At 41.4% G+C, this 14,169-nt stretch overlaps 1 protein-coding gene across 5 annotated transcripts in view; it reads left to right on the top strand.

Moving 5' to 3' along the window:
- Nucleotides 1-2,727: 2,727 nt before the first annotated feature.
- Nucleotides 2,728-14,169, top strand: part of PWWP2B (PWWP domain containing 2B) — a 45,338-nt gene continuing 33,896 nt past the window's right edge. For 3 of the 5 annotated variants that reach the window (XM_073353967.1, XM_073353972.1, XM_073353971.1), the window contains exons 1-2: nt 2,747-3,061; nt 5,617-6,008. In XM_073353967.1, coding sequence (XP_073210068.1) covers nt 5,866-6,008 — 143 coding nt within the window. In that variant the 5' untranslated portion in view covers nt 2,747-3,061; nt 5,617-5,865. Of the gene's footprint in view, nt 3,734-5,616; nt 6,009-14,169 lie in introns of all 5 variants that reach the window. The other 2 variants (XM_073353969.1, XM_073353968.1) reach the window with 2 other exon arrangements.

The raw sequence follows: 14,169 nt of genomic DNA, 5'->3' as shown, positions 1-14,169 counted from the left end.
ACCCAAGCACCTAGCACGCTAGTAGCAGACCTGGGAAAAGAACCCAGGTTCTTTATCAGTAAATTTTTCTCCAGACATTGTTGCCAAAGAGGTTCTTTATTCTGAAGTGCTTACAGAAGGTTGAAAGAAGGGGCCCACTGTCTCTCTCCTTCTGTTGTTGTGGGGTTTTGGAATCCATTCTGAGCATAAACTTATTAGCCATAACCCTGCCACTTCCCAGTCTGCCCACAGTGCCCTTCTCTGCATGCATCCACCCCAACCCCCGAGTCACCCCAGGCCATGCCAATGGGCCCACTGGCTGGCCAGCCCAAGCCCTGGGCCAGCCCAAGCCACCCCAGTTGGCCCGACCCCCACTGGCCAGCCCAAGCTGCCCCGGCTGGCCCAGACCCTGGCCACCAGCTGAACTCCAGACATGGCTGGAGCTGAGCCTCTGCTGGCTTCGGGGGGGCGAAACATGGGCAGGGCCACAGGCTGGGTCAGGGAAGGCTAAGCCTTCCCTCACCTATGATACCCACCGCTGCTACTCGAGTCTCTCAACCTGGCCTCTGAGCCTCGCTGCCACAGGTTGTGTGTAGACATACCCTCAGAGTCTGAGTTTTCACTAAGTTTAAGCTGTTAAGGGAAAGAAATTTAGTCAGGCCACTTAAAACTCTTTGCTTTTTTTAATACCTATTTAATTTGTTAAAAAATGAATTAACAGTGGCTCCTATTGTTTCGGCTACCTATCCCATAAAGGAGCATAACTGCTTTTTTATTTATCCTGGATGAGAAGCGGCTGTTATGCTTACATGCTTCAACAAGGTTTCGCCCAACCCTCAGCATTACAGGCCTACCTCTGCCTGCTCTTACACCTCTCCCAGGTTCTCCAGCCAAACCAGAATTTAAACTCCGCATATTTCTAAGTTAAAAAAATTGGAGAGAAAAATTGTGCTTATCAAACAAACAAAAATTTTTCAGGCCTTCATACATCATAGAAAAGCAAAAAGAGGGCACAGGAACAATTTTTAAAAAATCTTTTACATGTCACCTTTAAAAGTGACTTTTTTGTGTGTATTATAAAAATGGAATGATTAAACAGGAACAATAATAATTTTCATTCCTAAGGCACCTACTATACAAGGATCTCAAAGCACTTTACAAATGGTAACAAATTAGATGAGGTAGATAAGTATTACTATCCCCATTTTACAGGTGGGGAAGCTGAAACACTGAGATGTAAAGTGCTTTACACAGGTCATAGAGGAGACCTCTGGCAGAGCTAAAGAACCCACATCTGCTGACTCCCATTCCTGTGTCCTAACCACAAAACCATCTTTCTCATTCATACTATTTACTGCGAAACACAAGTGTATAAATCAGATGTATGCAAATGAGAATTTATTGTGTAGAAAACAAAAGTGAGAGTAAAAAAACTCTAAATAACCCAGATGACTCACCCCAAGGGACTCTTCCTACTTGTATATTTAAGCATGTGCATAAGGATTTGCATAGGAATGGAGCCTAAACTTCTTCATTTCTGTATCAAATTGCAACACTTTTAACAAGACTCTGGTTACCTTTTTATCAACTACACTGGAAAAAAAGGAACAATACTAGAGGAGTTTCCATGTCTAATCAACTGCTTGCCAGACTAACTGAAGGATTCTTTGGTTAAAAGGAAACTATAATGTTAAAAGTCATATAAATAACCCGTGCCTGCTGTATGTTACTAATAAATTCTTGGACTATTAAACTGGTGGCATTTAGAAGTCTAATTTGTTTCACTATTTTAGCTCTTTATTTTTTCATTTCTCAGCTTGGGCAATGAAAATAAAGTATTAGTTTCACTTTCTGATTTTCTCACAGTGGAACAATGCTGCGGTGCAGAAAAATTGTTTAAAAAAGCAGCTCCGATTGGAATTTGAAGAAAAATCATAGAAACGTTTCTACTGGTTTTAGTTTTACAATGCATACATTGAGGGTTAAATCAGATGAAGCAGTATGTATGTATTGAACAGCTATTATGGTCCATTTTTAACCTAGCAAGTAAACTGTATGGTTTTATATACTTTGTATCCATTTGCCCACTGTTTCACTCTTACTTCTGCGCAGATCAGAGGACTGCAATAAACAGAATTTTTTAAAAAAAATCTTCAGTACCTGCTTGTGACAGAAATATAATATGAAAATTGGAGCTGTATTTTTAACCTGCGGGAAAGCCGTAACCTCTCGGCTCAAAACATGTTTTGATAGTTTTCTACCTCAGGTTAGGCACCCCCTCCCACCACCACCAACTTCAAAATCGTCTCAAATGCTTCCAAGACCAGCAGTTTAATGCCTTTCATTGGGAGGCTGCCTGCCAAAACCGAACCACAGCCTCATTCCCTAGAGACTACTGCTAACATCTCCCGCTCTGTTCCAGCAGAATTTAGCTACCAGCCTTCTCCTCCGCAGGGAGATGGCTGTTGCTCCGCTGTGACCAGTGGGGCTGCCTGCCATCTTTGAGGAGGGAGCTCAAGAGGACCCAGAACGGAGGAATGTGGTTGAGTCAAGGTGGCTCCTGCAGCAGCGCTCGCTGCCCCGCCAATCCTGGCGCGCCACTGAAGCTTGTCAGACGCAGCAGCCGCTACAGTCCCTAAGGCGGGGGCGGGGCTTCCCCGCCCGGAGCCGCCGGAGAGGTCAGTCCTGGGGAGCGAACGCCGCATTTAGCCGCTAGAGGGTGCGTGTTGGAAACGGAATGCCACATAGTAACCTCTCTAAATTGTCAAACACTGTAATTGTTAAAGGGCTGGAGACTGATCGCGCAGGTAACGTGAGCCCTGGACTTTTCTCTTATTTTCAGTGCCTTTGCAGCGATTCTCATTTCTTAGGTTTTAATCCTGTTTTGGATTTTTGTTTTGCTTTGGGTTTGTTTTTCCCTCGCGCACCCCCCCCCCCGCTTTTGGCTGCTCCTTTCCGTTTAGATCCTTATTACAGGCGACTCCAGTGCGACTAACTCCTTCTCCTGTTTCTCATGGTCAAACATTGACCAAACAAACTTAATCAAGATTGAAGTAATCGAGTAAACAACAGCAACAACACTGTAAGTTCAGTGAGCCCACAATACAGGTTTATTAATGTGTAACAATGTTCTGTGCATTTGTGGCTCACACCAAAAATGGTTTTAAAGGTATTAAAGAACTGCAGTATTTAGCTGAGGTGTGCTGAAGCTGTTCCTTTTGGATCCCGCAGATAATCCAGTTATTCTGGTTCAGAATTAGTTTTGATTGAACTGTACAGTGTTTTTAAAATTACCTTTATTACTATAAAAAGACAATTTGAGAGGAAACTTTTTAAATAACATTTTTCAATAAGTTTTAAAATAACTTGTTTTAATCTGTTAAACTAAATATAGTATGAAAATATATTTTTCTATCATGATTTTATAATTCTTTAGTCAAACTGATCAGTAAAACACAGATTTTAAAATATCAGCAATGAATAGATGGGTCCAAATAAAAAGAGCCTAAACCTTGACATTTTTTCTTTGACCTAATATACTGTAGAATGTGTTTCATTTATTACTTTAATTATCTTCACTACCAGGGTGCTAGCCATCCTGTAGTTTCTCATTAAAAAGAAAAACTATTGTTTACTTTGCAAACAGGAAGTGCAACTTACTTTTTTAAAAAATATGAAGATGTAATTGGTAATAATCAGGGCCTTCAATGGACTCTTGGAATTTATATGTAATCACAAATTCTTTCCTATGAATGTGAGTAACAGTCTGGTTTCTATTTCACAGCTTTATTAAACTGAACTATTTCTAGTACTATTGAACTTTATATAAAATAAACCATAATGATTATTAGATAATGAAAACAAGAGGTTTCTAACAGCATTGTTGTAGGCATATATAAGTAATGTGATGGTGGGATCTCGGATGGACAGGAAGGGCTGACTGACCTTGGACCCTTTCTGAATGCAGCATTGCTCAGTAAGAAGCAGTTAGCAGTTGTCTTTTCATAGTTACAGTGTATAGGCCAACTAGAGTAACAGTTCTGGAATATTTTAAATCTAGAGTAAGATTTACAACCTATGAGATTCACTCAGCACCCACAACTGGTAGCCTTTGACTGAATATGAAGGGGAAAAAAAGCAGCTTTCACCTTCTTACTTTTAATCTAATGCGCTTCCAGATGAAACTGTTTTTTACTTCCTTGTTGCTTTGCCTTGACAGGCCTAAAAAGGAACCTGAACACTTGCCCATTGAGCTTTTGTTTGATTATTAAAAATAACATTGGTGAATTGCTACTTGAAACAATAATGAAATATATTTCACTTTAAACACATTTTAAAGGAGCCTGTTCAGTGTTGTGAGGACTCCCTCAGGAAAGAAAACATATTTTCCTGCAAATTCAGTGCTATATATAGAAGAGTTCTTTTCTCATGATTTATAGTAGCCACCTTCTAATGCAATAGATTTTTGCTCTACTGTCTGCTAAAAATTCGCCTTTTTTAAATGTACCCTAGGTATCTCTTTCTTATTTAAATGAAGAATAAGAACTGATTTAGTTTTTCCAGTACCACAATATATCATTTGGAAAAAGGCATTCTGGAAAACTGAATTTATATCACTTGAAATTAAACTAAAATAATAAATCCAGGTTTCTAAAGGCAGTTTTGCTCATTTGGAATCAGACACCTCATTTGGGATTAATTGTAAAGCAGTTTTTACAATATCTTTTACTTGTGATACACAATGCAAAATGCTTCATCAGTGAGGCATTTGAAATTCATACATAATTTGTTGAAATTTCACTCCTTCACTTACAATTTGACATGTCTGCAGGCTGCAACTCTATAAGAGCAAGCTTTTGAGTTATAAAAATGTACTGATTGACAGGTGCTGAGAAAAGTGAGCTGTTCTCCTGTCCTAGGAAAGCAAATTTAAGGTTGCAGTTAACCCTCTAAATGGATAAAAGTGACTTGCTGTATTTGCATACTTGTCAGCATTTGAATGCCATTCAGACAGCCTTTAAACACCATTGTAATACATTTGAGCTAGGATATCTTTTTTATCTTGTATGGGAACATCTTATTTAGCTTTAAAAAAATAAAGACTGCTTCTTTCCCTCCCACATTATATAGGGACAGTTAACACGTATGGATCAGGAATAAATGATGATGTAGTTTTCTTCCTAAGGAACAATTTGGGCCAGGAAAATTCTTTAACATGTCTAAATAATCAAGATGTAGCCTGGTGAGGATGGTATAATTATGTCCTAGAGGAAAGGGGCAGAAGAGGGAACAATCTTAATCTAGCCTATTAACATATTATTGCATATGGAGTATTCATCCTCCTGGAACCCAGGGAAAAGAGGGTGACTCCCCGATCCTTTCAACGTGCTATGGGCCTGATTCTCCTGCAGCCCAATGTAGCGCAGAGCGGATACGCACTGACCCTTTAACATGTTGTTGCACATGGTGCTGTGAGGGCAGAGCGGAGACCCCTGGACTCTGATGTTACCGATGTGGTATTGTGGGGGAAGAGAGGAGACCCCCTACCAGGCCCCGCCGTGAGCGGCAGTAGCCGCCTTAGTCTTCCTGGTATGCTCTTCTCTAATAATCACCCTGAACTGTAGCCAATTGTTGCAGGATTCGGCCGTGGAACGTTCCCGGGAGGGAAGCATTGTGACGTCAGCGCACCTACTAATCCTCCCAATTGAGGGGGAGCCTGGAGCCATGAGGTCATCGTAGCGGCCGGTGTAGCCATCCGGGCGGCGGCAGCGGCGGGGGAGGGGAGAGGAGAGCAGAGCAGAACGGGCAGAGGGCCCAAGCGAGGCCGACTGGGAGCCTGCCGCCGCGCTCCAGCTGTACTGAGGCGGACGCCGAGCTCCTGCAAGCATGGAGGAGGCTGAGGCGAAGGAGCTGCAGGTCGGCTCCTGGCTACCCGTGCTGGTGGAGCAGATGGTGAACGACACGTTGGTGGTCACCTTGAGCTGCGGGGAGAGGCGCTTCACTGGGATCCTCCTGGACTGCACTAAAAAGTAGGAGCCCTCAATGCTTTGATTGTTACCCAAAATATTTCCAAGGGTGATGATTGCAACTGAGAAGTTTTTTTCTCTATAGAGTATGGCCTGCTGCTGCACAGAGGGATCAGAGCAGCTGGGGAGGAGGAGGGATTAGGCCATAATCAGATTAAAGAGTTAAGGTTGCATTGCACATTGCAGGTGGGGGAGGGGAGGGGAAAAAGTGGGGGGGGGGGCGGAGAGTTCTTCTAAAAAAGCAAACTCTGGATTTGGTTTCATTTTCTTTTCAAAAATCCAGCTTGGAAGGAGACTTTCAGAGGGTTGTTATCCAGTTACACTTCAAGATAAATTTGAAAATATTTTTCGGTGACCATCTTAGAAGCTTTGAAAAGAGGAAAAACCTAGTGTGAAAGTATTTAAAAGTAACTCTTTTTATGGGCATAGGTTACTAGAAAAAGTCTGGCCCCCATCAAGGAGGGGAATTGACCAAATCTGTTTAAGTGCCTTCACTGTCCCAGAGGCTGCTTGTAGAGTTAACGTTTTGTTTAGGACCAGAAACTGCACATTTGTCAAGAAAAAGGTTTTGTTGAATAAAAATATTAGAACTTGATAAAGTTCTTTTTAATGATGTTACGACTGTGTAGTAAGTCTGGGTGTGCTGGGTAGTGGTATGATGTCAGATACTGCCATAATTATAGACTTTCTTTCTTTGTTCAGGAATACCATATGCTTCAACAGCTCTATCTTCTGGGGAAACTGACCTGTTAATTTTAATAATGCAAAAATAAAAAGGGTATGGACATATTAGTCATGGGTTTTCTAGAATATTATACAAAAATGATCAGTTTAAGTAAAACACTTTATTTGCCATGTATTTGGAACTAATATGCTTAGTACAAATTATTAGTGTGGTAGCAAGACTCTGATGAGTATATAAGCATACAATGGTGGAATACTTTTTATGTGCTTTGAGTTAACACATGCTGTGCATTTGCTATGTAATTGCAAAACTGTAACAAACGATCTGTTAGACATAATGAAATGTGTAATAGCCATTTAGATTGCTGGATAGCTGATCCTTATTTATTGTTAGTGGAAGGTTTTGTTTTTTTTTTAAACCAAGTTAGAACTCGATTTAATCACACACAAATATAAAGGTTTGTTATTTTTAAAGTTTCAGATTAGCATATATGCTGGTTTTTTAGCCAATTATCTATATTATGTCTTTATTTAATCCTCTGGTGTAGTAAAGTCCCTGGAATACATCACTACAAGATAATGGGATCCTACTAGATGAGTGGTATGAGAAGAGAAAGTGGAGGCATTAATCAAACATATATGTCTTTGCTTTCCTTTAGTTTTTATTTTCCGAGTGGGAACTGTAAATGTCTCCTGTTTTTTGAAGGCCTCAATTTTTTCCTTAATACATTCCTAGACTTTGCTACAGGCTTTCCCCCTCCCCACCCCCACCCAGCAGTGCAAAACCATTATCCTTTGACAATTATCCTACTGGCATTATCTCTTAATTAGATGTGCCAGAAAACATTAATACTAAAGTCATGTGAGTTAACATATGGCTTCATGTTAATTTTATCCATCTACCTCATTGTCTACAGTATGTGAAAGTGCTCAACTCAAACATTTTAAACTAAGATGCAGCTAAATGAGGGTTCACATGTTTTCCTTCTCATTGTCCAAGTAGCCAGCTAGCACTACTAATATCCAGTATCCCTAGAAATCCTTGCATTATGTAGTCAGCCATTGGAGAAGGACTGCAGCTTTATTGATTTCTCTCTGTCACTGAAGAAACTGAAGCCAATAATGTAGGTTCAATTCCAACATTTGAAGCTTTCCATTCTGGAATTTCTACAGTGATCTTGTTACCATTCTTGTGCCTTCCCTCAGAAGCTTGCCCTGTTAAAATCGAATGCTTTTCAGTTTTCATTGCTCATCTTAAATCCTCAGGGTGGTGTTTTGGGGGTTTGTTTCTTTGGTGCTTTTTTATTTATTTGGTGGCCTTCTGATGTTCTTCTCTTATTTTATTTTGGTTGTGGATTCTACTGCAGCAGCAGGGTACCATGGCCCTGTCTTCTGCCACAATGCCATCATGAATATATTGTACCCACCTTGAAGTGGTCAAGACCTCTTCTGACATTGATGATAGTTGCCCCTGAAACGTAAATGCTAATTTTATTGAGAGTAGGAGTGATGTTCACATACCGCATGCCTTATTTCATTACAATGATCTTAAAGAATTGTTAGACAATTAATAATAAAATAGCCTTTTAGACAGTAATGCTTGTTGTATTATTAACTTTAAAACTTTAAAAAAACAAAACAAAAAGAAGATTTCATTTTTCTTTCATTTGTATTTACATTCTGAGCTAGGGGAGGACTGTTGATTTATACATTTATTGAATAGTCATTTTCACTCTGGCAAAATTTGCCAGTGACTCCCTGGACAAAGGACGTGTGAAATGAGACTTTTTTTATTATTTCATTTTTACAAAATGCTTGAATAGTTATCACTTCCTCAGACCACTTCAGATTTTCCATAATCTTTGGGGCCAGATTTGCAAATATATTTTTGTGCCTTGACATGCAGGTAGGAATTTTTAAATGGATCCAGAATGGTACCTCTCTCCAAAATGGATTAGGTGCCTAACTCCTATTGTTTTTAATGCCTGCTACACACCTAACCTGTTCAAAACACTTTTGAAAATCCCACTAGACACCTATTCGCGTTTTTAAGCACTTAAATATCTGTAAAAATCTGGCCCTTAGGGTCCTAAGTCACTTTTGAAAATGGGCCTTACGCTTCTAAGTCGCTTTGGCACTCTTGAAAATTTTACTTTTGGTGCCTATCCCTCTTTTTTTTTTTTTTTTTCCCCTTAGGCTTTTGTGGTGATTTTCCTCTTCAGTTGGAACAATAAGCTACTCCTCCATTTCTAATAGGCCTCTTTTGAGGCACTTAAGCGAGGTGTATACTATACAATTTTGTTGGCATAGCTATGTCTGTCAGGGATGTGAAAAAAACCACCACCCCTAATCAACATAGTTGTGATTGTAAACCCCCCAGCATAAATACTTCTGTTGGTGTAGTTAATGTCATTTGGGGAGGTGGTGTTGTTATGCCTGCAGAAAAACCCATTCTGTGGCATATGCTGTGCGTACACTGGGCTATGCCAGTATAGCTGTATCAGCAAAGGCTGTGTAATGTAGATGAGCCTTTAGGATACTTTCAGAATTCTTCTCTGCCAATTCTAAGGTTAAGTCAGTGGAATGTTAATGTATGTTCATACTATCCCCAGTCCACAAGTTCCTGGCAAATTCAGTTTCCTTAAAAATAATCTGAATTTGTGGAGTCCTCTGTTAGAGGATGAAACCCTCCAATTATCTGACAAATCAGATGCCCACATCCTGATGATATTTAACTATATAATCACATGACAAAAATGGATGTATTAAAATCTATTTCTGACAGGGAGAGGGGTAAGGAAGCCAAAATGGATTTAAGGCAAAAGATAGGGTTCTCTTTTTCCTGATTATAAGTAACCAATGTTAAATAGAAATAGGGTTACATGGACGGAAAAAAGCATTTCTTGTAGAACTCTTTCCATTTCTTTGTGATGATTTGTCCCATCTTGGTGTTTACCTGCTATCACAAAGCTAAACAGAGGTACTTCTAATGTCCATCTTTAGTCTCTTTAAAAACAGAAATACTGCTGAAGATCTTTGTGATGACCTTAGTGATGTTCCATTGTATCAGTAATATTGGCTCTGCTTCAGCCATCTTGCAAAGAGATTCAGTAAAACAATTGGGAGCCTGACCCTTTCCTTTAAGTGAGGTTGTGTGGTAAGGACTGAAAGATAGAGAGCTCTTTTTTTTTTCCTTCCAGCATCTATTAGGGATGAGAAACTTTTAATCACTCTAGCCAGAGGCTGATATGGAAGAGGGAATCCCTGAGTCATGTACAGTACTTGGCTACAGTACGTGGCAGCTAGACCTTTTCAACAGAGTTTGGATCCTGGAGCTTGTTGGTTAATGAGCCTCCCTTTTTGCAGGCCCCTGCCTAATATTCCAGTCAGTCTGTCTAGGTCAGAGGTGGGCAAACTATGGTACGCAGGCCACATCTGGCCCACAGGACCGTCCTGTCCGGCCCTTGAGCTCCCAGCCGAGGAGGCTAGTCCCCAGCCCCTCCCCCGTAGCCTCAGCTCGCTGTGCCACCAGTGCTCTGGATGGCAGGGCTGCGAACTCCTGCGTGGCTGGCTCCAGCTGGGCCGCACGGCTGCCAGTCCTGCTGCTCTGAGTGGCATGGTAAGGGGGTGAGGAGTTTGGGGGGGGGGGGTTGGATAAGGGTCAGGGGGTCCCGGAGGGCAGTCAGGGGGCTGTTGGATGGAGCGGAGGTTCGAGCAGGGTGGTGGTGGTCAGGGGATGGGGAACAGGGAGGGGGTGGGGGTGTGGATAGGAGTGGGGGCAGTCAGGGGATGGGGGGTAGGGGTTGGATGGAGGGGGTCCCAGGAGACGGTGGTCAGGGGACAAGGAGCAGGGGAGATTGGATGGGTCAGGAGTTCTGAGGGGGGTAGTCAGGGGGCGGGAAGTGGATAGAGGGTGGGGACCAGCCTTTTTGGGGAGGCACAGCCTTCCCTACCGGCCCTCCATACAGTTTCAGAACCCCAATGTGGCTCTCAGGCCAAAAAGTTTGCCCACCCCTGTCGTAGGTATAAGCGTATGAATATTATGCCATATACTGGAGTATCTAGGTACCAATGGGCTAGTTCTCTTGTTAGTAGGTGTCCTGTAACCATCTCATAGCCTTATTTAGGTGCTGACCTTGCAATAATCAATCTGGATAGATTTGTGGCTCCTTGTGGAGTCCCAGTTACTTCAATGGGCCTCCACATGGATATAGGCATTCTCCTGTGTGAATCAGACTGGAGAATTGGGGCCCTACTGTAGTGAAAACTTTGGCCAAGATTTTCAAGGCTGACTTGTGGAGGTCTCACTTCTGAGTGGCAGTTTAGACAGCTTAAAGAGGCTGGGCCCTCTGTAACTTCTGAAAATCTGGCTGCTTTAGGCACGCAAAATCACTAGTTGCCCAAAAACTTAAAGGTCAAGATTTTCATGGTAGTTTTCAGTAGCACAAAATAATGGACGCTAATCTTGCTTATCCATTGACTTTTGGCTATTGTAAGTAGAGCTAGAACATGCCAGTGAAGAATCTGCACTTATTCTGTTGCAGTAGAAGATGCATCTATTTACAAAGCAGTTGCTTAATGTAACATTGAAGTACTGGATTTTGCTCCCATAAGAAACGTTCAAACTCCAAGCAATACTGTTGGCCCCATAGAAAGCAAGAAAATTCTTACTACTGTAAAGCCACTTAATGTCCTGTAGAGAACAAGGGACTAGAGCAAGACTGCATCCGAAACCCTTTCTATATTGCGTCTCTGTGGCCAAAGCTTGAAAAATAAACTTGCTTGGAAGCTTCCTTGGGCAAATGCCACGAAGTTCTGCAGAACCTAAGCTTTTTTTTTTTATGCAGTTTCTAATGCTTAGGTTCCCTTCAGCCCTATCAAGGGGGTGGGTCTTTGCTGCTGCTTAGAGCTTCAATAAAGAACAGTAGAGTGAAAGCTGACCAGAGTCCTGTCAAACTTTGTGCTACTACCCAGAAGCCTGCTGGCAGCTGTGAAACTGACAAGATTCAGGCAGTTCCATGTTGCTGTTTGGGAAAGTTGAGCAACCGGAGCTATTCTTTGAGAGGAAAGTTTGGCGGAGAGATGAGGAGAGTAGAGTAGATGCTTCAGACAAAAGTTGGAGGAAAGGGAGAAAGAGAAGAGATCTCACCCCACCTTTTATTCGCCAAGAAATGTTGCATTCATTTCTCTCCTCTAGTAATTAGAGGAGGGTTTTGTGAGGAGGATGGTAGGTTAGCACTCCACATTTATCAGAAATATACTATCTGGAGGCTGAGATTAAAGCTAAAGCCTCCCAGCTGGGTCCAGGACAGAACCCTGCTAGCAATCCTAGCACCCTTCCCTTTCCCAGCATTGGAGTCGGGGGCAGCGGTTCTCCTCAGTGTATTGTCTCTGGAGAGTAAAGGCCTGCATCTCATGTCTTTGGCTAATAAACATAGTCCTTTGGCTCAAAAATGTTACTGGCATGTCCGTGGATAGCGTGTGGGGATGTATGTGAGGTGAATTCCTATGTGGAGGTGTGGGGGGGAAGAGGGAACTTGATGGAATATGAAAGAAATGTAATTCTGAGAGGGAGAAGTGAGGGACAGTGAAGACAACATGGAGAAAAGAGACCTCGTGATCTATTGTAGGAATAAAAAGAGTAGGGTAAAACGAGGAAGGGAAAGGTGTTTTTAAAAATAGAAAAATCTAGGGAGGTGTAGTATGTTTAAAAAGGTGCTAAGTAAAAAGCTGATTGTTTGTTAGTAATATAACTAAATGCAGTACAGAACTGTGTTTATTTCTTTCAATATGTGGTGTGTGGCTTTGGGAAGTGTGGTAGCACAAGTCTTTCACCCTGGCTAGTAGGCTTAGCCATTGGGCTAGTAGGATTATCCAGACACCTTTCTTTTTCTAAGTCTTGCCTGTGGCCATCAGCATCACAGGAATGTGTGCATATAATCCATATTTTTCTGACCGTGAAGGAGCAGATGTTGCTCTTCAAAGGAAAATACCGTTTCAAGATCACAGCTTCTGGACCTAAGCTGATGAAGGAAGCATGAGCTGCTGCTCCCCCACCCTCTAACCACACATCCCCTTTATCCTTTAACTCATGCACTGGGAGGAGGGCACAAAAACAAAACAAAAAATGGTAATCTTATATAGCTGTAGAATAATCTTTCAAAAAACGCCTACAGTTGCCTGCATATGGGGACGCTTTTTTAAACAACATGCACTCAGACTTTACTGGGACTGACTATAACTCTCTTACCAGTTCAAAACACTGATTTCTGTGTGGATAATCTATTTTGGTTTGTCATCTTGAGTTTAATAAATGTGAAACCCAAATTTACATCCTGTCTTAGTATTTACATTAATGAAGGACTATAACCTGGTTGACTGCACTTACAATGTTCTTGCTAGCAAGACTAGCCAGTTTTGATGTATCTAAATTATAAAGAGCTGAATCTTAATTATGTGTGGGTTTAAGCATTTCCAAAACAGAGGATGGTGTTGCCTGTCTCCAGGGAGAGAGGGGATTGAGGAAATTAATCATTTTGGCTGTGCATGTCCCAGAAGGCTAAGACGAATAACTGAGACTGAATTCATGTCCTGTAGTACATGCTGGTGCCAATAATACTCAGACACTTTCACATGCCCCTAAGCTCAAGAAAATGAAAATGCAGAATCTGTGACTGAGCAGATTTGAATATGCCGCATCAATAATGACAATGTGCAGCTATATAAAATGTTAAGTAATTTGTGCAGGTCAGGAGAAAAAACTAGGTTTATCTAAGTTTGTGTTAGCCTAAGACTTTACTAAAAACTGAAGTGTGGTAATGGAAGTGTGTTTCATGAAATGTACTTAATGTTATGTTATAGGTGATAGGTTTTAATTATACAGTTTATTTGAAGAGGTCTATGTCAGTCCAGAAATTGTTCAGCTGCAGGCTGATCAAAAACAAACTTAAATCTGTATGGGGTTGTTTTTTAATCGTTCTGCAGCTAAACTTGTGTGGAGTAACTTACATTTGTAGCATAGTTTTCCAAAAGAAATAAGAAGGTATAAAGAAATGGTAGCTCTACTCATTGAGTACCTTTATTAAATTGCATTGGCATATTGGTCACATGGCCTTTGTGCTTGAACAGAGGGGAGTAGCGTATGGTGATGAGGACCATATAAGTATCTGGACAAATGTAAGGACTCATCACTATGAACATAGCCTCCCTAGCTCCTTTGGGCGGGTGATGGGGCTGGTAGATGGTCAGAACTTCACAAACTGGGGAGTTGGTGGCAATGGCAACACCAAGTTTGGACTTGCCCTCTCCTCCCAAAGGCAAACTGGTAGGGAGACTTAAAAGAAAAATATTTTTTCATCAAAACTAATTTAAAAATCTCCAATGTGAACAAAGCAAATGCAGGCTGGCTTTGTGGGCAAAAGCAGCAAAATATGGCCCCTCAGGATAAAACAGTCACCTCAGTTGTCTGTCTTGGATTCAG

Source organism: Lepidochelys kempii, chromosome 7, assembly GCF_965140265.1.
Source record: "Lepidochelys kempii isolate rLepKem1 chromosome 7, rLepKem1.hap2, whole genome shotgun sequence".
In the NCBI taxonomy this organism is placed as follows: domain Eukaryota; kingdom Metazoa; phylum Chordata; order Testudines; family Cheloniidae; genus Lepidochelys; species Lepidochelys kempii.
This window is presented reverse-complemented; position numbering and strand designations above follow the sequence as displayed.